The sequence below is a fragment of the Schistocerca serialis genome, chromosome 5, assembly GCF_023864345.2.
Source record: "Schistocerca serialis cubense isolate TAMUIC-IGC-003099 chromosome 5, iqSchSeri2.2, whole genome shotgun sequence".
Taxonomy (NCBI): domain Eukaryota; kingdom Metazoa; phylum Arthropoda; class Insecta; order Orthoptera; family Acrididae; genus Schistocerca; species Schistocerca serialis.
In genome coordinates, this window is record NC_064642.1 from 636,057,687 (window position 1) to 636,085,053 (window position 27,367).

The following is a 27,367-nucleotide window of genomic DNA, read 5'->3' on the forward strand; positions in this document are numbered from 1 at the left end:
GGAGTGCTAGTTCTGCAAGGTTCGCAGGAGAGCTTCTGTAAAGTTTGGAAGGTAGGAGACGAGGTACTGGCAGAGGTAAAGCTGTGAGTACCGGGCGTCAGTCGTGCTTCGGTAGCTCAGTTGGTAGAGCACTTGCCCGCGAAAGGCAAAGGTCCCGAGTTCGATTCTCGGTCGGGCACACAGTTTTAATCTGCCAGGAGGTTTCATATCAGCGCACACTCCGCTGCAGAGTGAAAAGCTCATTCTGGAAGACTGGTATGGCTCACAACACTGTTGCTACTCCTTTTCTTCCAACCCATGTATATGAAAAGTTTGTTAAGCACTCAGTACTACAAGAAAAGAAAATTACACACCTTCACAGATCATACACTAAACATAAAAGTCAGGCCCCGATTATACACTGAAGAGGCAAAGAAACTGGTACACCTGCCTAATATCGTGTAGGGCCCCCGTGAGCCGCAAAAAGACGTGACATGAACTCGACTAATGTTTGAAATAGTACTGGAGGGAACTGACACCATGAGTCCTGTAGGGCTGTCTATAAATACGTAATAGTACGAGAGAGTGGAATCCTCTTCTGGCCAGGCATTCCGGATAAGCTCAACAATGTTCACGTCTGGGGAGTTTAATGACTGTCGAAAATGTCTAAACTCAGAAGAGTGTTCCTGGAATCACTCTCCAGCAATTATGGACGTGTGGGATGTCGCATTATCCTGCAGCAATTGCGCATGTCCGTTAGAATGCACAATGGACTTGAATGGATGCAGGTGATCAGACGCTCGCATCTCGTGGTCGTGCGGTAGCGTTCTCGCTTCCCACGCCCGGGTTCCCGGGTTCGATTTCGGGCGGGGTCAGGGACTTTCTCTGCCTCGTGATGGCTGGGTGTTGTGTGATGTCCTTAGGTTAGTTAGGTTTAAGTAGTTCTAGGGGACTGATGACCATAGATGTTAAGTCCCATAGTGCTCAGAGCCATTTGGACCATTTTTTGGTGATCAGACAGGATGCTTACGTGTCACCTGTCAGAGCCGTATCTACACGTATCAGGGGTCCCATATCACTAACTTCATGCGCCCCACACCATAACAGAGCCTCTATCAGCTTGAACAGTACCCTGCTGACATGTAGGGTCCATGGATTCATGAGGTTGTCTCCTTACCCGCACATGTTTATCCACTCGTTCTATTTTGAAACGAGACTCGTCCGACCAGCAACGTGTTTCCAGTCATCAACAGTCCAATGTCGGTGTTGATGGGGCCAGGCGAGGCGTAAAGCTTTGTGTCGTGCAGTCATCAAGGATACACGAGTGGGCCTTAGGCTCTGAAAGCCCACATCGAAGAGCTTTCGTTGAATGGTTCGCACGCTGACACTTGTTGATCGGCCACCATTAAAATCTGCGTCAATTTGCGGAAGGGTTGCACTTCTGTCGCTTTGAACGATTCTCTTCAGTCGTCTTTGGTCCCGTTCTTGCAGGGTGTTTTTCCGGCCAGAGCGATGTCGGAGATTTGATGTTTTACCGAATTCCTGATATTCAGGGACACTTGTGAAATGATCTTAGGTGAAAATCCGCACTTCATCGCTACCTCGGAGATATTGTGTCCCATCGCTCGTGCGCCGACTACAACTCCGCGTTCAGACTTACTTTTATCTTGATAATCTGCCATTGCAGCAGCAGTAACCGACCTACCAACTGCGCCAGACACTTGTTGTCTTATATAAGCGTTGCCGACCGCAGCTCCATGTTCTGCCCGTTTACATATCTCTATATTTGACTATGCTTACCTATACCAATTTCTTTGGAGCTTCAGTGTGTGTCATTTGCGGGGCAAAAGGCTGTAAAAACTCTTTGTCAGGACACACTGAACGAATAAAAAAAATGTTCAAATGTGTGTGAAATCTTATGGGACTTAACAGCTAAGGTCATCAGTCCCTAAGCTTACACACTACTTAATCTAAATTATCCTAAAGACAAACATACACACCCATGCCCGAGGGAGGACTCGAACCTCCGTCGGGACCAGCCGCTCAGTCCATAACTGCAGCGGCCTAGACCGCTCGGCTAATCCCGCGCGGCTGAGCGAATAAAATCGCTTAGATAGATGTCCGACAGGACATCAAATACGTCGATGGGAAGATAGGTTAGGAGACAGACCAGGTACGAAGAAGATGAAGAAGAAGCATTAGATCTGAGCCATTTGAAGAAACGCTACAGGTATGAAGAAAATGAAGAAGAAACATTAGGTCTGAGCCATCTGCAGGAATGCTAGGGAGGTAGATATCGAACAAATCATACTACTGCCCACTCTAAGAGGTACAGGAACACATATTAGTACCTACATTTTTGTTTTAGATATAGTGTCGCGGGAACAAATTAGAAGTAATCTCATTTCCCCGGCTTCGGCAAAGATGTCGGGTTATTTACCAATTTTTCAAGAGGAATGTCGGAAATGGCAGCTCCTTCTCAGTTTGGAACCCCTTGGCCCACTTTCAGATCGCAGGCATTTGGATGACAAGAACGGAGCTGCTCATTGTGTACAGTCTGATCTCGTAATTCGAATGTGTACGATAAGCCGGTCGCGTCTCAGCTAACCGTAATGGTGTGGAACGACCATTTTACGTTCGTATTACACATTTCGCATATGTGAATATGGCTAGATGCTGACCATTCACAAGACTGATTTTTCATACTTATTTTTTACCATAACAGATGTGAACTGGTAATTTCTGCCCATCACCTTTTACTACATAAGTGGAAATGCTTCTACAGAAAAGAAGTCTCCGTGAAGGAGACACTTTCACATTTCTTTTATCAGACACCTTACATCACTTGACAAGTGATCAGAAGCTTTGGTAGCAGCATAATACCCCATTTTTCCGCTGAAGACAAACTTAACGTGGAATAACGCACGTCATTTTAGATTCTGGTATCGAAATTATACAGATCATTGTTCCTTCTGAACAGTAATGAGTTATTTAAAATAAAATTTATAAAGGAACACATATCTTGTAAAATAGTAGACAAAAAGCCAATACCTTGAAACAGATGTCTACAACATGAAGGTGAGTCACCACCTTACAGAACGTCTCTCCCCAAGATAAGCAATTATTCGGAGTGAAAATTTGATTGAAATAAATTGTTTTTAGGAGTTTTTCATTTTAAGTTTTATCAATATGGATATCCAAATATTTTGAATTTTCCGCCTTAATTACCATTTCCTCGCGGTGTGTTACATTTACCACTGGTGCGGTACATCTAGATGTTCAGAACTGAGAGTGGGAGTATTTCTTGTATGGTGTACGTATGTTTAGCTTGACTGAAATACCGGCGTAATCTGCAAAAAGAGCTAAGTATAGTCGGTAAGTCGTTTACATATGTGAGAAACAGTAGTGGGACTAAGGCTGAGTGATTTCTCCGCAGTCTAAACAATCTCCGCTGCTTCGATTTAGTTGAATTATCATGTCAATCTTTCTGCTTTATTTTGGTTCTGTATAACATGATCCACCGTTTGGCGATATAATCAATTCCGTAAAACATCCGTTTATCTGGGAGACTGTTGTAATTTACACAGTAAAATTCCTTAGATACTTCACTGCAAGTACTAGCCTATGCTATTTTGTAGTTTAATGCTTATAAAATTTGGTGAATGAATATGTAAGTGGTATTCCTAGCTGAACAACTCTTCTGAAATCTAAACTGTGCTTCACTAAGCATATTATGGTTGGTCAGTCAGAGCACATCATCTTCTCAAAAAATTGGAAAACAATGGCTGCCGTGAAAGGAGTCCATAGTTATCGACATCTCTCTCATCAGCTTTATTATAGAGGGTTTAATAATAATATATACCAATCTCTTTCAAATCCTCCTTATCAAACGATAGTCGACAAAGAAAATATCCGTGGATTTTTTTCGAAGTATTATGGAAATTCACAGATGCTTCTTTGTTTTGCTCTTGTCCCTTTGCGATGAAATCAGCACACTACTACTCAGCAAAGTGGAGAGGTATACTGGGAGTTATGTGTTTTTGTACGTAACGAGAAAAACTGGATTTGTTTGAGAATAGTGGAAATTAGGTTTATTTAAACGCTGCTCAGAATACTCTCTTCTGGCAGTGCTTCATAATAAAGCGAGACGCGGCAAAGTTAAATAGATATACTGGAGTCGTAAATACGGCTTCCTTAGTACTTTTGCCGTTTTTCCTTTCATATTAAATTCCGAAATACGTCCAAGAACGTCTGAAATAAAAATGCTCGTTGCAATTCCAGCTTTATTATCAACATAGCCTATATGTAACTCAATATTTCTTTCCTTTGTTGTAGTTTAAATTGAACTGCTTGCTTTTACAACTGAAAATCTATTTCCCATTGTCGTGATTACTCCTTTCCCCTGTGCCGAGTTAATATTTCTATGATTACAGTTCAGAGGTATTCTGCTGTGAATAGAAAAGACTGAAGTTAACAGATGTTTCTGTTAGCACACAGCTTTATGACGAAAAGCAGATTTAAAATAAATAAAAACAGAAGTACGAACAATGAGACCAATATAAGAAGTAGTTTTATTGGAATCAACATCCTGTATCGCTGGACCTCCAACTATATGTGCATAGTGAAACGTCAGTCTATACAACCTACAAGCGTAGGCAGAAATTTTCACAGAAAATTCGTGACCAATTAAATGTTCTTCTGACCCGTGATCTGAAATCAGAATACTTCCTTTCACTGCCAGGGCACTACCAATGTCGCAAGTTATGCACGCCTCAGAAATAGACTCCTTTTCAACCTGTCACTTGTTTCTCCGAAATTTATTCGTCGTTAGACGCAAAATACAGAGGTCCGGGTTCCAATAACGGTCGCTCACGCTTTTCGTCTCGTCAAAAATGTCAAAGTTGAGCTACAAACATAAAATGTTAGAATAGGTCATCTCTGAACATGTCGACCTTATAGACGTGTTTCATGGCTCATCTAGATCTTTATCCATGTTCCTCAAGCCACCTTAACGGTGCGTGGCGGAGGGTATGTCTACTACCACTATCATTTCCCACTTTGCCAATACCATTCTCGAATAGTGCGTAGGAATAATGATTTTCGGTAAAGCTCCGTATAACATGTACTTTCTTTGATTTTCTCTTAATGATACTTTCATAAGAGGTAGAGTGGAGTAAGCAATATGTTGACCAGCTCTTCCCGGAAGGTATCTGCTCGGAATTTCAGCAGTGGACCTCTCCGTGACGGACAAAGCTTATAGCGTTTGCCATTGGAGTTGGTTGAGCATCATTGTATCAATAACGCGCCGAGTAACCGATTCCGTGACAAAATGAACCGCCCTTCTTTGGACGTTTTCTGTTTTTCCTATTATTCACACGTGGTAAGGATGCCAAAGCCTTATCGATCGGACGAGTGCTTTGTAACTTTCCAGAATGAGATTTTCACTCTGCAGCGGAGTGTGCGCTGATATGAAACTTCCTGGCATATTAAAACTGTGCGCCGGACCGAGACTCGAACTCGGGACCTTTGCCTTTCGCGGCAAGTGCTCTACCATCTGAGCTAGCCAAGCACGACTCACGCGCCGTCCTCACAGCTTTAATTCCGCCAGTACCTCTGGCTGTGGCTAAGCCATGTCTCCGCAATATCCTTTCTTTCAGGAGTGCTAGTTCTGCAAGGTTCGCAGGAGAGCTACTGTGAGGTAGGGAAGGTAGGAGTCGAGGTACTGGCAGAAGTAAAGCTGTGAGGATGGGGCGTGAGTCATGCTTGGGTAGCTCAGACTGTAGAGCACTTTCCCTCGAAAGGCAAAGGTCCCGAATTCGAGAGTCGGTCCGGCACACAGTTTTAATCTGCCAGGAAGTTTCAATTTTAACACTATTTCTCATATTAAAATTGTTATTTCTAAGGTAATAAAAGAGGTAATGTATGTGTGAAACTCTGGTCTGATCAGGTTAAACAAATAAACAAATAAAAATACTTCTAAGTTACTCGCGTAAGCAATTGTTCTTGATTTGAATTCTGGAATATTTATTTCATCTTATTTGGAAATGGAATTTCGGAAAACAGTGTTTAGTAACTCTGGCACCGTTGTTAGTAACATTATGGCTGCTATTAAGCAGTGAAGATATTGATTGCATCTTGCCGCTGATGTACTTTACGTACAAACAGAATCTCTTTGGTTTTTCAGCCAGATTTCGAGAGGGTTTCGTCGTGGAAACTACTGAAAGCATCTCGCACTGAAGATCGCGCTATGTTTTGCGCTCCTGTAAAAATTCGTCAGTCTTTGGTATTTTGCGTTCTTTTAAATTTGGCATACTTTTTCCGTTGCTTCTACAACAGTGTCCTGACCTTTCTTGTGTACCACGGAGGCATTTTCATATCAGCGCACACTCCGCTGCAGACTGAAACTCTCGCTCTGGAAACATCCCCCAGGCTGTGGCTAAGCCATGTCTCGGCAATATCCTCTCTTCCAGGAGTGCTAGTTATGCAATGTTCGAAGAGGAGCTTCTGTGAAGTTTGGAAGGTAGGAGACGAGGTACTGGCAGAACTAAAGCTGTGAGAACGGGGCGGGAGTCGTGCTTGGATAGATCAGATGGTAGAGCACTTGCCCGCGAAAGGCAAAGGTCCCGAGTTCGATCCTCGGTCTGGCGCACAGATTTAATCTGCCAGGAAGTTTCGGTTTGCAACTTACTCATTTTGAGGGTGAATTACATGTCCTTAAAATTCTCCCTGTGACTCTCAGTTAGGTGTTCACTTTTCCTACTATTTGTTATCAATATGCATATGACAGCATACGCTGCTCGGTACGCATGCGCTACCTAATACGTTTCTAAACACTGCGCATGAAAACGGGCTTTTTCAGGAGCTCATACCTCGGGTTCTATTGGTGATACAAAGGTGGGGCCAACTGTTTTGGATAGTCCTTCGTCTAGGGCCCATTTGTATTTCCAACAGAACGATCGCCATACTGTAACTATCCTACAGTAGAATAATACACGCATCCTCCAGCTTATGCAAATGGAGGAAATCGGTTGGTCCTTTTCGGATTATATGTGGTCTACGGTGCGCCGTAAGGTTCTTATGGAGGCACCATTTAGTTCATGGGCGGTACCAGAGAAAACCTGAAAAATATGTTTTTGGACACTAAAACCGACCTGCGGATTCCAAGACGGCTATGCACAGAAAATATCTGAAATTTTGACGATGTACTCCTCAGATCCCGATCTCGAACTGTGCTGAAAAGTTTCTTCATAATATCATCCGTTTCCAAGGTACATTTGTTCAAAGTTACCCTACTTGTACACGTAAAATCCGATGTGAGACGAGAACGTAGTTCATAAAGTGGTGCGGCACGGAGTAGCTATTGCAGGGAAAAGAAGGAAGCCAATGGAGAAATGCTCCTGACGGAGCACAGAAGAAGGCGACTGTTCTCCTGTTTAAAAGAAGACTACGAGCCGGGGCGTTGAATGTCAGAAGCTTGAACGTGGTAGGGAAACTAGAAAATCTGAAAAGGGAGATGCAAAGGCTTAATCTAGATGTAGTGGGGGTCAGTGAAGTGAAATGGAAAGCAGACAAGGATTACTGGTAAGATGAGTATAGGGTAATATCAAGAGCACCAGAAAATTGTATAACGGGAGTAGGGTTCGTTATGAATAGGAAGGTAGGGCAGAGAATGTGTTACCGTGAACATTTCAGTGATAGGGTCGTTCTTATCAGAATAGACAGCAAACCAACACCGACAACGATTGTTCAGGTATATATCCCGACGTCGCAAGCTGAAAATGAAGAGATAGAGAAAGTATATGAGGTTATTGACCAGATAATTCAGTACGTAAAGGGAGATGAAAATCTAGCAGTCACGGGGGACTGGAATGCTGTTGTAGGGGAAGGATCAGAAGAAACGGTTACAGGAGACTATGGCTTGGGACAAGGAATGAGAGAGGAGAAAGATAAATTGGGTTCTATAATAAATTTCAGCTAATAAGAGCGAACACTTTGTTCAAGAATCACGAGAGGAGGAGGTATACTTGAAAATGCCGGGAGATACGGGAAGATTACAGTTAGAATACTTCATGGTTGGGCAAAGATTCCGAAAACGGATACATGAGTATAAGACGTACCCAGGAGCAGATATAAACTGAGATCACAATTTAGTAATGATGAAGAGTAGTCTGAAGTTTAAGAGATTAGTCAGCGAGAATCAATACGCTAAGTTGTGGGATACCGCTACGGTTGCCGGTTCGAATCCTACCTCGGGCATGGATGTGCGTGATGTCCTTAGGATAGTTAGGTTTAAGTAGTTCTAAGTTATAGGGGATTGATGCCCTCAGAAGTTAAGTCCCATAATGGTCAGAGCCATTTGAACCAACCTTCTGTGAAAATAAAAACAAGGCTGGTAACATTAAGACTGCAATGGTAATTCCACTGTTAAATGCAGACGAGAGAGCGGAAAGCTGGAAAGAGTGCACTCAGAACCTCTATAAGGAGGGAGATATGTCTGATGTAACTAAAAAAAAAACAACAGGAGTCAATAGCGAAGAAAAAGAGGATCCGTTATTAGAATCAGAATTTAAAAGAGCTTCGTAAGAGTTAGGGTCAAATAAGGCAGGAGGGGTAGATAACATTCCACCAGAATTTCTAAAATAGTTGGAGGCAGTGGCAACAAAACGACTATTCGCGTTGGTGAGTAGAATGTATCAGTCTGACGATATACTATTCGACTTCCGGAAAAATATCATTCACAAAACTCAGAAGATTAGGGGAGCTGACAAGTGAGAGAATTGAGAAATGTGTAAGTGGAAGTTGTAGTCTTTCGCCCCAAGTGTTCGTCTACACATCGAAGAAGCAATTATAGTAACAAAAGAAAGTTTCAAGAGTGGAATTAAAATTCAAGGTAAAAGGATGTCAACGATAAGATTCGCTGATGACATTGCTATCCTCGAAAATGAAGAAGAATTACAGCATCTGCTGAATGGAATGAACAGTCTACTGAGTACAGAATATGGATCAAGAGTAAATCGAAGAAAGACAAAATAATGACAAATGTCAGAAATAAGAACAGCGAGAAACTTAACATCAGGACTGATGGTCGCGAAGTAGGTGAAGCTAAGGAATTCTGCTACGTAGACAGCAAAATAACCCAAGACGGACGAACAAGGAGGGTATCAAAAGCAGTGAAATACTGAAAAAAAGGGAATTCTTCGCCAAGAGAACTCTACTAGTATCAAAAATTAGCCTTAATTTGAGGAAGAAATTTCTGAGAATGTACGTTTGGAGCATAGCATTGTATGGTAGTGAAACGTGGACAGTGGGAAAACCGGAACAGAAAAAATCGAAGCATTTAAGATGTGGTGCTACAGACAAGTCCTGAGAACTGGGTAGACTGATAAGGTAAGCAATGGGAAGAGCCTTCACAGAATTGGAGAAGAATAAAAGGGAAACACCGACAATAAGAAGGAACAGGATGATAGAATAAGTGTTAAGACATTAGGGTGTAACTTCTATGGCACCAGAGGGAGCTGTAGAGGGTAAAAACTGTAGAGGAAGACAGAGATTGGAATACATCCAGCAAATAACTAGTGCTGCTGTGAGATGAAGAGGTTGGCACAAGAGAGGAAATATTGGTTGGTCGCATCATCGTCCTAAGTAGTAACAAGTAACAACATTTTAAGAACACCTGAATTAGAAGAGGGGTCACTGACCTTGTTAACTGCACGCAGAAGGTCTCTTTTTGAGTGTGATTCAGGAAAATAACGTGGATATGTTAGTTTTCGGTTCCCATCGAAATGCTTGATATCGCTGAATTCCCTTGCCTCTCACCATTGGGGTGCTTGATTCCGGTGAGGATCCATGGAAGGTGCGCCTGTCGCTATTGCTTCAAAGAACCTTATTACAGTGTGTGTGGTTCATATTCCGCCAGTAGCCGCTTAGAAGCCAGCAGGGAAGTCGCGGCGGCTGAATGGAAACACACACTGAAATCATTCATAAAACTATTGTCTTGACTTTTCCCTACTTTTTAATAATCCAGTATGGAAACATTTTGGAGTGACGGGATAGGTACGCCGACGTTTAAGGATGCATTTCTTGCAGACCAGAGTGTTGTAACAGCATACAAATTAAGAGCAGTGGTAATCAGTGCGAGGAGAGTAGTGGTCAACACGCGACGGTGTGGATGCTGAAGAAGGACCAGCCGTGTTTGGGCAGTACTGTGCAGTAGCACACGCCGGCCACTGTCGGAGGGTTCCAGAAGTCCCCCTGCGGACAGACAGCGCTCTTGTGTGACGCCAGAGCCTGTCTGTGGAGCAGAGGGGTGAGGGGGGGGGGGAGACGCCGCGGCATCCCTCGCTCATTCTCCCCATCGCAGTCGCTCTCGGACGCCGCGATGACAGCCCGCCAGTAACCGGACACCGGCGGAATGTGGGTGGAGCGGCCCGCCTACTGTGCTCATTATTACGCTGGTCAGTGACCGACCGCATTTCTCTTTCCTAGGACACTGTAGCTCATTAATCAGGATCGATAAGAAGAGGTAGTTGCTCGTTGCTCTCCAAAAAAAGGGTTGGGGAACCATAACTACGAGTGTGCAGTTAAGGAATAATCTTAAAATCACTACTGGCCATTAAAATTGCTACACCAAGTAGAAATGCAGGTGATAACCGGGTATTCATTGGACAAATATATTATACTAGAACTGACATGTGATTACATTTTCACGCAGTTTGGGTGCATACATCCCGAGAAATCAATACCCAGAACATCCACCTCTGGCCGTAATAACGACCTTGATATGCCTGGGCATTGAGTCAAATAGAGCTTGGATGGCGTAGACAGGTACAGCTTCTTATGCAGCTTCAACACGATACCACAGTTCATCAAGAGTAGTAACTGACGTATTGTGACGAGCCAGTTGCTCGGCCACCATTGACCAGACGTTTTCAATTGGTGAGAGATCTGGAGAATGTGTGGCCAGGACAGCAGTCGAACATTTTATGTATCCAGAAAGGCTCGTGCAGGACCTGCAACATGCGGTCGTGCATTATCCTGCTGAAATGTAGGGTTTCGCAGGAATCGAATGAAGGGTAGAGCCACGGGTCCTAACGTCCACTGTTCAAAGTGCCGTCAATCCGAACAAGAGGTCACCGAGACGTGTAACCAATGGCACCCATACCCTCACGCCCGGGTGATACTCCAGTATGGTGATGACGAATACACGCTTCCAATGTGCGTTCACCGCGTTGTCGCCAAACACGGATGCGACCATCATGATACTGTAAACAAACCTGGATTCATCCGAAAAAAAATGACGTTTTGCCATTCTTCCACCCGGGTTCGTCGTTGAGTCTGTGATGCAGCGTCAAGGGTAACCGCAGCCATGGTCTCCGAGCTGATAGTCCATGTTCCTGCAAACGTCGTCAAACTGTTCGAGCAGATGGTTGTTGTCTTCCAAACGTCCCCATCTGTTGACTCAGGGATCGAGACGTGGCTGCACGATTCGTTATAGCAATGCGGATAAGATGGCTGTCATCTCGATTGCTAGTGATACGAGGCCGTGGGGATCCAGCACGGCGTTCCGTATTACCCTCCTGAAACCACCGATTCCATATTCTGCTAACAGTCATTGGATCTCGACCAACGCGTGCAGCAATGTCGCGATACGATAAACCGCAATCGCGATAGGCTACAGTCCAACCTTTATCAAAGTCGGAAACGTGATGGTACGCATTCCTCCTTCTTACACGAGGCATCACAACAACGTTTCACCAGGCAATGTCGATCAACTGCTGTTTGAGTATGAGAAATCGGTTGGAAACTTTCGTCATGTCAGCACGTTGTAGGTGTCGCCACCTGCGCCAACCTTGTTTGAATGATCTGAAAAGCTGATCATTTGCATATCACAGCATCTTCTTCCTGTCGGTTAAATTTCGCGTCTGTAGAACGTCATCTTCGTGGTGTAGCAATTTTAATGGGCAGTAGTGTATCTGGGCTCTTATCAAAAGGAAAATTAAGTATTTCCATGTTTATATTTATTAACACAAAATCTACATGTTCAGAAAACTACAGCAGCAGAGATGAAATACAAGGTGTTCAAAAGTCCTCCGCAGAGCCGTATAGTTGCTAGCCTCGCGTGTCGTATGCCGTAGTGAATATACCGAAAAGGAACTCAGTGAAACAAAAGTTATTAATTTCTTAGATATTCATTTTTGCTCCATATTTTTACATTAAATGTTGAAAGTATCCCCCCTGTGGTAGAAGACACAATTCAATTCGTCTAATCATGTTTCCAAACACAAGCTGTAACATTTCTTCTGTAACAGAAGCGGTGAAAGTGGATACTGCAGTTTTCAATTCATCGATGGATTTGAGACGGGTTTTACATACACTTGCTGTCGCTGCACCCCAGAAGTAAACGTCAGGTGTGGTAGGTCAGGCGATCGTGGCGGCCAAGGTCCCGTGAAATTATGCGACCACAATAAACATCAGCAAGCAGTGACACGGAAACGCGAGCTGTATGCGCGGTTGCACCATCTTGTTGAAAATAACCATTCAATTTTTCGCTTAACACAAGTTCTCCTATGAATGGGTACAGAATATCACTGCAGTATCGTTGTTCGTTTATTGTTTCGTTGAAAAATATAGGACCCACAATACGACGTCTAGAAATTTCAATCCAAATTCCTATTTTCACAGAATGAAATGGTTCCTCATGTATACACAATGGATTTGCAGAACTCCACATACGAGAAATTTTGCGAGTTCATGTACCGGATAAATGAAACCACGCCTCATCAGTGAAAAATGAACGAAATTTCTGAACCATTGACAATAATGCAGTCTCTTACCATGATCAGTATTTTTCAGTACTTGTACGACTGTCAATTTCTATGGGAAAAGTTCTAATTTTTTCCTTACAGCTGTGTGGGTCCTTCCGACACTAACATCGATTTCCTGGGCGAGTTTTCTTATTGACTTGTTCGGACTCATGGACATTTTATCGGAAATACCGAGTAGTTTATCCTCAGACAAAACGCTAGGACGATCACTTCTCGGTGCATCTGTCACTGAACCCGTACTTCGAAATTTGTTAGTCAAATCTCGCATAGTATCGCGATTTGGAAGTGTTGTCTCCGGGAAAACTGAATTAAATGTTTGACGAACTGAAACTGTGTTTTTACCGTCAGCTTTTAACACTTATTTGACTAAAAAACACACGTTCTTCAATGGTTAGCATTTTAACAGTGGCAAAAACAAAACAAAGGAACTAAACTTAAACGTTTACTTAAACACGTAACGACACACACCAACGATACTACTGACTATGGCTGAGATAAAAAGAAACAGTGGAATGTTGGGAGAGTCCACTCGAAGGGAAGTAACCCAGGCAGGCGAACAATCATACGGCACGCGCGACTAACTGTCATACGGCACTACGGAGATACTTTTTTAACACCCCGTACTTTTATTGCACTTTTCAGAAAGACAAAAAAAAAAACAGGAAATGCGCACTCTTTCGTCCGCCTGCGCTTAAGACTGCGCAAAATATGCCCAAAGAGTGCGCTTCTAGTAAATGTCACAAATTAAGGAAATATCAACCTAACATGAAGAGCAATGTTCGTTCCACCAACTCCCACACTTAATGCACGGGATCTAGTCATCTCGAAACTCCATAATCCATGTTGTCTGCTTACAGCTTTCAGTCTGCTTTTAAAGCAGACTCCGCATCAAGAGCAGTGGCAACCTAATTTGAAGTCATTCGGAAACAAAACCTGTGCTTCTGACTCCACAGCACATTCAACAGGTACATATTTGCAGTTGTGCCCTAAAGAGAACGCACGCACTCTTTGGGGACGTTAAATGCGCGCTCTTTCATACAGAAACAATGATTCGAAGCGACGTCAACGGATAGTAGCAGATGTCGCATTTGTAAAACATGTGGACGCAATATGATAGACTACAAGTTAGCATTTCAAAATGCAATCAAGAACTAAAAAGGCTATTGCTCATGTATTCTGTGTATAATTTACGCAACAGAGTGCCAGTACTACACAAGAAAACTAAGAAGTGATTCTTACCTGTTTCACTTCGGAAACACAAGATTTTTTCACACTACTTCTACAAGGTGTTTCTGATACCACTCTGAACACAACAGCCTCAGTGGCGAGCTGATAAATTAGTCAACTGTCAGGAACACATGCTGCGCTCTCTTTGGGACTGCGCACTCTTTGGTACATTTACCCTGTCCGTTGTAGGGAAGTTGAAAACCGACAGTTTATAAACGCTACCGGTATTTAGTTCCGAATAATCAGTATTTTTCGGTAGCTGTTTGGTTTTGGTTATAACAGGTCTTTTTATTTTTTGCTAACGATTAGACCAAAACAACTGTACCAATTTGCCACCAATAACGGTATTAGAATTTATGGTTTTTGATTTTTTATGAGTAATATTTATTCGTAAAATTTCCATTCCTTTGAAATAATCGCTTATTATTCAAAATGGGAAAAGAGATCAGTGCTATTTTAATAACAACGCCAGCAGTTAGAAACGAAATACAAACACATGACATAAGATGTAGAATAATATCCGCCCTCAGTCGCAACAGAAGGTGATTTTATTTAACACACGACTGGTTCCGTGCTTGTGCCCATCTAAAGGTAGTTAACATTCACACATATATTCCCATACTCAGTTTTGGAGATCATCGTTTAAATCAAAGATAAATAATATGAGGAGACCAAACAGCCACAAATAAAACATTTGGAAGTGGCTAATCGACATGTGTTGTACAATATTATAGTACTTGCACATAGCTAATGTATCCATATCGTTTTCACATTACATTTATCACATTTTTTTTACAAAAATATATCATCTTTTACACGTTAACTGAACATTTGTCACCATGCTAATTATTGGTGCTTCCATAATATGTCGTTGATAAAGTAGGGGCATTTCAGATCCTAATAAGTTCAGAGGCACATGGACTCACAAGTTCGCAACATCTATTTGTTCACTGAGAATTAGGTGTGCTCATTTGGATCTACAGATGTAAATCTCGAGATCCTTAAGTAGATTCATTTTCTTTGCTTTGCTGACAGTGTGTAGTATCTCCAGGTTTTCTTTAAGGGCTGTGGCTGAATGACTGTATTCTTTCAGATGTGTTTGCAAAAGTGGATATATCGAAGTTATTTTGCCGGAAGTTCCCAGTATTTTATAGTGATACTCCTTCCTGTCTGGCCTATGTACAATTGAGGGCAGTTCTCAAATAAACGTTTGTAAATACTGGTTTGCTGTGACACTGATCAGCTGTCTTGCTGCAGTGAATGGTGTGCTGTTGTAGCATATCGTTAGTGCTGAAGGATATTTGAATACAACTGTTACGACAAAAGGTTACGGAAAAAACGCATACATAAGAATCGGAACAGCATCTCTGAGACGATAATTTACTTGTCGCAGCATGGCGAGGCCTACTAGATGACACAAGTGCGCGTGCAGTGGGCACGATTTGCTCACACCTGCTGACATAATAAGTCATTCATGGTTCATAACAAAAACAGAAAGTAGCTGATGGGCTACGTGTGTCTACATAAAATGCCTATATCTGCCTGTAGTCCTTGGAAACGGACAGCATAAGACAGAGTTCTCCAACCCAGTTTTCAAACTTTAGCACTGAGTATTGGTAATGCCCAAGCATTGGTATGATCCTCGATCATGATTTTAGCAGAGATAAACAAAATTAGAATCACTAAACCAATACTACTGGTTTTTTTAACTATTGAACCCCTCATTATTCTTCCATAAGAGCAGCGAACAGTGGTGAGACAAGGATTTCTTTTATCTCCCTATTTCATTTGATATTTTGATTCTACATACCTCTAAACTTATTGTGCAAAGAAAGTAGAGTTTTTCAGTCTTCGCTAGATCACATTTATTACTGGTAGTAGAAGCAATAAAAAACTTAAACTCGGTTATTTCAGAAACTGATTATTCTGAGCGCTTTTAATAGTCAGATTAAATTGGAGATGAAAAAAATCGGTTGTTCCAGTGATAGCCGCCATCCGTAATACGTAGCATTAGAACTAAGAGGAGGAAGGAGTAGGCGGGGGGGAGGAGGTATAACGAAAAAGAGAGATCTTCAGTCGTAAGAGTAGCTTCGGGCGTATCTCAAACAAACGACCATTACTTTTCAAAACACATATAAATGATCCAGTGGTTAACGACGGAAATTCCTTTTCGCGCTTTATTCTGTTGTATAAACAGAAGTCGGAAGGCTAACAAACTGTAGCGAAATTCAGTAAGACCGTCGAAGATCGACGGTAGCTTCAGGGATTTGCAGTTGACCCTGAAAAATAAACAAATATAACTACTGGGCACAGAGGCATACCAAGGTCTTCCTGCCCAAAATCCCATATCGAAATTTGTTGAAAGAATGCTCTCTTCGCCTGAGGTAAATTGCTTTTGAAAAGTCTTTCAATTGGTAATATTCTTTTTTCTGCTTTCTAGACAGAAAAGAATTTCATATCTTCTGCTACAGTGTCTTCCTCAGTTCCGCTGTTTACGAAAACTATATCCTTCTTTCTACTGCTCGTTCTCAGTTCCATATGTTGCTTGTGTTGGCTTATTTCCTCCAATATCGATTTATTACGTACTTCATCTTCTCACTTAACTCATTCACTCTACATAGTAACTCGCTTTCTTCTTATTCCCGAAGGTGCTGCGTGTGTGATGGGGGACTCAGTTTTTTTACTACTGACCAACAACGCTCGATGTGAGACATTTAAATACCCGGTTTAGAAAAAGTTAAATCATGAAACGAAGGAACTGTGGCATTTTTAACTGAATGTGGATGAAACGTTGATAAACCACTAATGTGCTATGACAAATCTGCTCTCAAGTCATAAAATTTGCCAAGGATGGAAGCGTACAGAAAAAATTGCAGTTTTTACGAAGGTTGAATTTGAAAACCTGGAACGAAAAAAGTTTGGTCGTTTGAAGAGCTTGGGATATTTTGACTGAATTCTATGAAGAGTGAAAAGAAGAAAGCGGAAGCTTCTTAAACGAAATCTATTGAATGCATTTGACAATATCTTGAGAAATAATTTTTATCTGACCAGCACCATACACAAAAATTAAAAACGGAAAGAAAAATGTCACAGGGACGTGAAGCTTCTCAATGATCGTTCCGGAATAATTATACACTCTGAGGTGTTTGCCATCGGAAATATTAAAACATGTAATCGATACGAAGAAACAATTCTCTACTAAATTGCTTGTTCAGCTTGGAAAGAAAATAGTCTGCATGACTTTTCTTAAAAAAAAAAAAGCTATCCCTAAGTCGTATGCATATATATCGTTGTGGAACGTGCGTCTATTCAACGCTAACAGCAGTAATATTTAAAAGGTATCCAGTTACTTTAAGGCCGCACGGAGCAGCAAATACAGAAAGCATCTTCCTTATACGTTTGTGTAGTCTTTGTTCCTCGGATGATGATATGTCCATTATCTTGGGAAAGACCGACAGTGAAACAGATAATGACAAAAAGGATCTAGAAAATGCATTATGAGCAAAGTCATCCGGATATTAGGTCTACGTCTAGTGGCAAAAGTTTCAGGAACCGGACGACTGATGGCACTTGTAGACAGAAACTGGATGCTATCTCCAGATTCCAGAGAGTGTACTTACCTCTTGCGCGAACGGTGGTGAGATGGTTCCGTTAGTCTTGTTGGTCGGCACGATCACAGGGATAGGCTGTGGCGTCACTGGGACTGCAACAAAAATCAGAAAAAGTCATTATCAAAATTAACTGTAGTTAATTATACACGCTTTGTTATTAATATCTACGTAACGTCCTTTGCACCCATATTTTAACAACGATTTAATTAAATTATTAAATGAAATTTGTAAAATAAATTAAAGGTATTCTCACTAAAAAAAACTTTCAATGTTTTTGTTATATCATTGTCGTAAAGAAATCTGCATGTATTACTAATGAGTTAGTTTATACACAAATGAGAGAAAATTACAGATGCTACCGCAGAATTACATGCAGTCTCCGCTGACCTGTTTAAGCAGGTGGCTGGAGGGAGATGTAAAACTAAACCTATTGTTATTACACGAAATTTGGAACAGAAATTAAAAATACTCTCTTAAAATTAAACAGTTGTGTAGTAGTCAAAGCTGCATGCACTCCTAACGAGTTACTTTATACATAAATGAGAGAAAACTACATGCTACCGCAGAGTTATGTGCAGTCTACTCTGAGCTGTTGAGCAGCTGACTGTAGGGACATTCGGTTGTAATGTTTATACAGATATCTGCATGTTGTATCCGCCTGGTAGTTGTTTCCTACGCACATCAGGTAGTTTGTGCGGGCAGCCTCTCGGCTAGGGTGAAATGCGCAGCCGACTCGCTTCAGAGCAGAGATATTTCCTTGCGTGTCCTGGGTTCTACCTCGGAGTTACACATCGCTTCTATAGCCTCTGGGAGCGGCAACCTCGTCGACAGGCAGCATACCGTTTGCAGCAGAGACCGCTGGAGGCAGGTCACTATTTTGCTACTCCAGCGCCACGCCAATATCAATCCCCGCCGACTGTTTTGGGCCACTGCCGGACCGTGCGAAGTCAGTTATGACCTATGTGTCAGATCGGCAGTACCAGCGATTTTGTTTCTGTGCTCCCCGGCCCAGTTGTCACCAGCAGTACGTCAGCCGTCAAACGCCGGCAGTACAGGCATAGTACCTTCCCAGACCTTCAAGCGGCCGGCTACCACGACTCATGGGCTGGCAGTATTTGCACATCACAGACAGCGTCAGAGGAGAGATATGTATGCTGTCTGTAGTTATGTGGATATTGGTCAAAGGACATTATAACTGAGGTTCATTTTATTAAAAAGTATCTTCGATCAGCTCTCAGTATGAGACTACGTCATTGCAAACACCAACATGTCAGTAAACCTCAGATGTAAAGAAACGTGTTAATAAAACCCAAATTTCAAAATTTACTGTGAATAGTTCATTGTGACCACTATTCATGCAATCTATACAGCGTGCACACGCCTATGCCTATGCCAAGACCTAATTTTTTCTCTTAATGTGCAGGTTATTTGCTTAATTATATTTCTGCGCGTTGTTGTTGTTGTGGTCTTCAGTCCTGAGACTGGTTTGATGGAGCTCTCCATGCTATTCTATCCTGTGCAAACTTCTTCATCTCCCAGTACTTACTGCAACCTACATCCTTCTGAATCTGCTTAATGTATTCATCTATTGGCCTCCCTCTACGATTTTTACCCTCCACGCTGCCCTCCAATACTAAATTGGTGATCCCTTGTTGCCTCAGAACGTGTCCTACCAACTGATCCCTTCTTCTAGCCAAGTTGTGCCACAAACCCCTCCTCTCCCCAATCCTACTCAATACCTCCTCATTAGTTATGTGATCTACCCATCTAATCTTCAGCATTCTTTTGTAGCACCACATTTCTAAATCTTCTATTCTCTTCTTGTCCAAACTGTTTATCGTCTATGTTTCACTTCCATACATGGCTACACTCCACACAAATACTTTCAGAAACCACTTTCTGACACTTCAATCTATACTCGATGTTAACAAATTTCTGTGCTTCAGAAACACTTTCCTTGCCATTGACAGTCTACATTTTATATCCTCTCTACTTCGACCATCATCAGTTATTTTGCTCCCCAAATAGCAAAACTTCTTTACTACTTTAAGTGTCTCATTTCCTAATCTAACTCCCTCAGCATCACCCGACATAATTCGACTACATTCCATTATCCTCGTTTTGCTTTTGTTGATGTTCATCTTATATCCTCCCTTCATGACCCTCCGTTCCGTTAAACTGCTCTTCCAAGTCCTTTGCTGTCTCTGACAGAATTACAATGTCATCGGCGAACCTCAAAGTTTTTATTTCTTCTCCGTGGATTTTAATACCTACTCCGAATTTTTCTTTAGTTTCCTTTACTGCTGGCTGAATATACAGATTAAGTGACATCGGGGAGAGGCTACAACCCTGTCTCACTCCCTTCCCAACCATTGCTTCCCTTTCATGTCCCTTGACTCTTATAACTGCCATCTGGTTTCTGTACAAATTGTAAATAGCCTTTCGCTCCCTGTACTTTACCCCTGCCACCTTCAGAATTTGAATGAGAGTATCCCAGTCAACATTGTCAAAAGCTTTCTCCGAGTCTACAAACGCTAGAATCGTAGGTTTGCCTTTTCTTAGTCTAGCTTCTAAGATATGTCGTAGGATCAGTATTGCCTCACCTGTTCCCATATTTCTACGGAATCCAAACTGATCTTCTGCGCGTTAATTATACATATAATCGTTCCCTGATTAAATATCATAAGCTCACAGTATCCCGTTATCCCACAAGAGCAAAAGAATAAATAAATAAACGAAACTGAGCACGTCGTTGATTGATCAAGCTGATGATAATAAACGCACAATTTACACACCTGTTCAAAAATAATGTTCCAGCAGAAGAATTTCCTTCCTTCTAGCTTCTAACGAGCTTCATTAAAGATATTTTGGCACTTGAGTTGGGCCTTTGTTTCCTGCGCAGCTTTCTCACTGGAAGGACTAATCTGTTCCCGGAACAGGTGCTTCGCGCGTGCCGAAATATCCCTTAATTTGCCTTCAAGGCCGAGAAGGACGAATTAAGACCCTGAGCGCTGTACCGGAAGCAGGGACAGCCACGTGTTCAAGACCTCAGTTTTCGATGTAATACGGGATGAGTACTACGTTTCACTTCTACCTCGGCGCTCTTACCTATAATCTCGAGTGGAAACTGAGGTGCCCATGTGATAAGTTCAGTGTAGCCAATAGCAAGGCCTCGACAGGTTTCAGAAACAGCAAAAGAGTAGAGTGTATGTTCTCCTATTGAGAAATCAGAAGGAGCCATCCATCTTTTACTTGGGAAAAAACGTTCGATAGTCAGTATCATATAAACTAGTCTTCATTGTTGATAACCGATTTCGACAGTAGTAACTGTCATTCTCCGGTCTCAAAAACGTTTTTGTTATACGAGGCGTGTTTCATAAGTAAGTACCGTTTTTAAATAAAGCTATAAGCAAGCAGATTTTTCTTACCAATTTATTTTGGATGAAAGTTACATAATTTCCACCGGTATTAAGCTACTTACCGTATCGTACAACCAGAATTTGAATATCATCCTCATAGAAATCTTCAGTCTGATTAGGTAATAACTGCATAAAGCACACTTCTTCACACTTGAAGGAACTCGTAACACAACATCAGAAACTTAAAGGGTCCGTTCTCTCTCTCAATTTTTCATCAACTTTCTGCACCAAATCCTCAGTAATGTCTAAAAGTCAACCACTTCGTTCCTCATCATGATTCGTACATCCATTTTTAAAAGCTCTCGCCTATTTTCGTACCATTCCATCGCTCATAATGTTTTCTCCATACAACTGATCTGAAGATGAATTTCAACCGCTTTCACGGCTTTAGCACTAAGAAAACGTATCACAGCGCGTATTCCACACTCGGATGGGTTCTCAATTGGAGGGGGCATTTCACGTAATCACAAACAAACGTAAACATGCCTAATAGAGGTGGGAATTATATAGAATAGAAGATTAAAGTACAGGATTTCATTAAAAAATAAAATCGCTAAGAATAGTCTGCTTGTTTTATTTTTATTTCAGAACGGTACTTATTTAAAAACGCGCCTCATATAACCTATTCCATTGTGAGTTGCTATGTCATGTCATTTTGTCATTATGCTTGATCAAATACAGACATTAACATAGATTTGTTAAAAATAAAAGCATTTACAGTTTAAAACCACATTTTCACATGGGCATGTTCGCAAGTTTCTCTTGAGTGCTACATATGCGAACATGCCCAAGTGTACGAGGTGCTTTTTAACTGTAAATTATTTTATTTTTGACAAATCTATGTATAATGTGCTGTTTTATCCAGCGTAATGACGACATGGTGTCAGGTAATAACTCACAATAGAACACGTTATATAGCACATTTTTTTGAAGACCAGGAGATGACAGCAGCAATTGTCGGAACCGGTTGTCATTAATTTGCATGGTTTTGGCTACTTACTCACACATACAGGGCGTTTCAGAAACGTCATCAGATTTCACATTATATCTACATAAACGTAGAAACCTGAAGTGAATTTCCATGTGTGCATCGAAATTAAAATTTTTACAGTGGCGCCAGTTGTATGTTTCTTAACTTGCTGCTAATAGAGATGGCAAAGGCGTGACAACAAAAGGCGTTTTCCGTTCTCCATTTCAGCTCATTCAATTCAGTTGCAAATGTGTTGCGTGATTTTCGTCTATGCAGCGATGGTCTCCAACAGCTCAAAAAATTCGGCGATGTCATCAGCAATTTTAAGAAACTAGTTGTTAATGTAAGGGGAAATTCATAGTTCGTCCCCCGCCCCCGTACTCTTTCAACATGTAGTCCATAGAAGTCTACTCGCATTCCTCACGTTCTGTCCGTCGGGTTGTGCAGCGAAGTTTGTGTTTCCAAACGCTTATAGGATTCATTTGGTATAAGCGTTTGAAAAGTGTCCATTACAATTGACCATCTTCCATGTATTCCGTTTTTACGTAGCTTCATCTCATGAGAAATCTTTGTTGTTATACCTGTGGCACGCTAATCGATATCCGCATATACACAGCTGCTACGGCTACACACTGTCTGTACCTAAGGTCCTCGACATTAGATGGCCTTAGCAATTCTGTAGCGAGGGCGTGGTCACCATACATGGTTTGTTTACTTTGAAGGGAAACAGGGTGTTCTGCTTCTGTACATTCCGTTTCGGCCGCTCTGGGCAAACGATGTTTTTCTCGTGCAGCGAGATGTAAAGTGTAGCTATATTAGCAAATACTGAGAGAAAAAGAGGGAGCCATGCATGAAAGCAGCCATGGGTCTATATTGATGAAGTCACTATAATAATCATATACAGTTCCTCTCTATGCACCTATTCTGCAGTTCAAGGTAATGTGTTTTTTTTTTTTTTTAATTCAGAACCTGGTGAGTTTTACTGGAACAGTTTAGTTACCTTGGCAATGTTATCGAATTAGTAGCAGGGCGGCACTCGCGGCTACGATCAATGTGGGGCAGATTCTGTTTTGTTTACGTACTGTTTCCGATACGTCATCGGGATTGGCAAGCCGATATCTTTTTCACCAAATAGGTTTTAAATTGTCTATCCCTTTTCAAATGAATGTTAACGAAGTGATATTTGAATGACTGTGTGGGCAGTAGTAGATGTTCTGACTAGAATAAATCGATTTGAACAATGTAAAACTCTTGTCATTCTGAAACAAAATAATTATTAAGTTAATGCCAATCTCTTACTTGTATGTCAAATTTGCACCTTTCATGAAGTGCTAATTTTATCAGATAGTAGATGGCAGCACCCATGAGGTGTAGCACAATGTGGGATTAATTAAACTAAACATTATCTTGTCCAACGTAAACCAGCTTTTTCAAACTAAACCATTTCTGCTCGTGGCAGATGTTCACAAAAAACCACTCTTTTGAATAGTAAATTAGTTTCAGATGACGGACGGTAAGTCATCTTGAGGTCATAGAGATGGCTGCTATTCAACATTTTGTTTAGTTTGTTTGCGATACAATGGCGTTGTATGATCATTTCAGTGAAGCACAAGAACTTATAAATGAAAGCGTAGATGCGGATTTCTGTGATGCTAGGTAGGCAAATGTTAAATATTCTTAGGAGGATTCAAGCTGGGTTCAGCAACGTATTACTAATATTACTGCTACTAAACAAAAGTTACCTTGTGCTATGGGTGTTGATAGAGCCATACCTGAGAATAGCCAGACTGCATTTTCTTAATGTACACCTTATTCGTTTTTGAAGGAAGACCAACCTTTGTGTGGGACACAAAATGTTGCAGTTAAGATCATAAATACTATCGATTCACTACAGGCACCATACTCGCATCATGAAGGTTAGTTACGTTGCTTTTAAATACAGGTACATTCACACATATTTTTCGGTCCAGCTGGTACAACAGATGCACATATTATTCACCTGATATTTTTATAGAGATCAGAACACTATTCTCTTTTGGCCGTAGACTTTCCGATTGTATCTCACAGACTTTCGTGGGGCGATTCTCGCTCGCGTTGGCAAGACCAAGGCGACCATTACATCCAGCCCATACAAAGGAAGAGTCTTTTTATAAGTGCAGATAATTAAACAAGGATCATAGATTCTAACAGCTGATGAAGTTACAAATCGAATACCCGCAATCAAGATTAGAGTAAATGTGTATTAAGCAAGTATTTGAACTTCATATGCTACTCTTTCACAAAAACTACCAATGTGTTATGGAAGGGTTGGACTATCAGACAGTGATGGCAGAACAATAGCGTGATTACAACAAATCACTTTTATTAAAATTCACAGTAAGGCGGTAGCCGTTAAGGAAAGTAGTTTGAGGCGTAGCATTTCATATGGCGCCTATATTAAATAAGAGACGGTAGCGAGTAGACATCTTCGGACAGTGAGTGACGGTTATTGCATGACTGATGCATTCTGTTCTAGTAGGTAGCTGCAAGTAGTTAAGACTGTGGCCGAAAGATGTCAGTTTCTTAAGGAATATGAACTTATCAAGTAGACGAAACAAGTTTTGGAAACAAAACGGTAGTTATTGTGATTACTACAACTGTTATTAATTATTTGTTTATTACTGTGAATGATGATGTGCATGTCAAATAAGATAAGAAAAGAATTTTGTTATTTCTCTGAGCATACGTTTGCACGAGAACTATGATTGTACAAAGAAATTGAATTATATTCTCAGGTAATTTTGTAATGAACAACTAGCCGTTTATGGGACTGTGGAAACAAGAAACAACTTACAATAACTCTGTTATTTAAAGAGATATTTATTTTGATATTTGTGCAGTTTCTAAATTTGTTCATTTGATAGGGCAAATTTAAAACAGGCGGATTTGCGCGGTTTAGTACTCATCTCACATTGGCTATGAAGCGTATGAGCCAATCAGGGGACAGTACGTTCGCAAGTATTTTGTAGGCTAAGGAATTGCTTTGTGAAGTCTAAAAAGTTCTTTTAAGAGCTCATCCATCATCATGTTCGGATGCAGATGTACGGAGCTCTGAATAGATGTTGTAATTTTGCAGAATAATAATTAAAACTTGGCTGTGAAGTGCCGCAAAGTGTATGCGAACGTGTGAGAAAAACTAACAAGTAAAATTACTATTTTAAGAGGTAAACTGTGACTTTTGAGTACTCAAAATCCGCGTGGCATAGTACACAAGCCGTGACCACAATTTTAACATTGGTAGAGCATTCTGTCATTGATAATCCGTTTGGCAATCCTTTTGGTAATGGATTCGGTTAGCTACCATAAACTGGCTGTTACGAGAGAGTATGACTGCGTTGAGTGTTGAAACAACAAGATTAGCTCGAGCATGGCAGACTTTTTTGTATCAAAAAGTGGCAATATATTGATGTTTTCACTCACAAAGTACATTGCAATCATTCGCTCAGTTAACTTGACACTGAAAACATTTGTTCCACCCATTGTATTTGTGTAATGTTACTGGTTCTACAACAACTTTTCCAGTAGAGGAACATCATCCGTTTTTAAAAATGGTTCAAATGGCTCTGAGCACTATGGGACTTAACAGCTGTGGTCATCAGTCCCCTAGAACTTAGAACTACTTAAACCTAACTAACCTAAGGACATCACACACATCCATGCCCGAGGCAGGATTCGAACCTGCGACCGTAGCAGTCGCACGGTTCCGGACTGCGCGCCTAGAACCGCGAGACCACCGCGGCCGGCTCCGTTTTTAACAGAAGAAATCACCGCAAGGTGAGTGAACATTATTTTTGTAGGACTAGCACATAGAAAAAATTGTCGTTGCAAATTTATCCTCAGATTATGTGCGTGGCTCACGCAGTCGCAGACGAAGACATGGATCTCCATGTCTTCGCGTTGGCGACACTTGGAGAGGACTAACAAGATCCTTGTCCCCACTATGAAGATGTAATAGAGGAATAATGACACTCGATAATTGGCAATGCGGACTCTGCTTCCAGCTATGGAGGTACACATTATCCTAGTTATAAAACTGTTGGAAACACTGCAGCCCACTTCGCCCCTTACCTTCACTATCGAATCACTTGCGGAGTTCACTCATGCGTTTTGTCTCTACGTATACATTGGCGCAGCAGTTACGAGCCGTGATCGATAGCTACATGCTCTTAGATTACCTTGGAGTAAGCCTGTCAACGGCCTTGTCCAAGATGGCGGAGGAGCGAACGGTGGTTCAGGACACTCTCCTGTCCTTGGGGTGGGAAACTGCCCCTAAAGAAAGAATAATCAGCGACGATCAATTGCATAGGAATGCAGAGGGCAATGGAAACCACTGCATTAAAGACACGTAACGTGTATCCACAGGACATGTGGCCCATAATTGAAAAATTCTCACGATGATCTCTTCACTGGCAAAAGATTCCGGATTAGTCCACCACTGGAATCTCCGGGAGGTAAATGCGAAGGGGGAGGTGACCATGGAAGAAAGATGGAATAGAAAACGAAAGGTAACGTTCTACGAGTCGGGGAGTGGAATGTCAGAAACCTGAACGTGGTAGGGAAGCTAGAAAATCTGAAAAGGGAAATGCAAAGGCTCAGTCTAGATATAGTAGGGGTCAGTGAAGTGAAATTGAAAGAAGACAAGGATTTCTTGTCAGAAAGGTGTAGGTTAATATCAACAGCAGCAGAAAGTGATATAACTGGAGTAGGATTCGTTATGCATGAGAAAGTAGGGCAGAGAATGTGGTATTGTGAACAGTTCAGTGATAGGGTTGTTGTTACCGAAATCGACAGCAAATGAACACCGTCAACGATAATTCGGGTACACATGCCGACGTCGTAAGTTGAAGATAAAGAGATAGAGAAAATATATAAGGATATTGAAAGGGTAATACAGTGGATAAAGGGAGATGATAATCTAATAGTTATGGGGGGCTGAAATGCAGTTGTAATAGGAGGAGTAAAAGAAATGATTACAAGAGAATATTGGGGTGGGACAAGGAATGAGAGAGCAGAAAGACCAATTGAGTTCTGTAATAAAATTTAGCTAGTAAAAGAGAATACTCTGTTCAAAAATCACAAGAGGAAATGGCTGGATGATACGGGAAGATTTCAGTTAGATTATATAGTGTTCAGGCAGAGATTCCGAAATCAGATACTGGATTGTAAGACATACCTAGGAGCAGATATAGACTCAGATCATAATGTGGTAATGATGAAGAGCAGGATTAATTTAAGAGATTAGTCAGGAAGAATCAATTGTCAATAATGTGGAAAAAGGAAGTACTAAGGAGTGGGGAG

At 41.4% G+C, this 27,367-nt stretch overlaps 1 protein-coding gene and 1 non-coding gene across 3 annotated transcripts in view; one reads left to right on the plus strand and one right to left on the minus strand.

Moving 5' to 3' along the window:
* LOC126481330 (muscle, skeletal receptor tyrosine protein kinase-like) overlaps nucleotides 1–27,367 on the minus strand; it is a 617,768-nt gene that overhangs the window by 153,902 nt on the left and 436,499 nt on the right. For both annotated transcript variants that reach the window (XM_050104999.1, XM_050104998.1), the window contains exon 3: nucleotides 17,651–17,733. In XM_050104999.1, the coding sequence (XP_049960956.1) occupies nucleotides 17,651–17,733 (83 nt within the window). The remainder of the gene's footprint in view (nucleotides 1–17,650; nucleotides 17,734–27,367) is intronic.
* Trnas-cga (transfer RNA serine (anticodon CGA)) lies at nucleotides 105–179 on the plus strand. Its single transcript has one exon. It is a non-coding gene; the product is annotated as a tRNA-Ser (tRNA).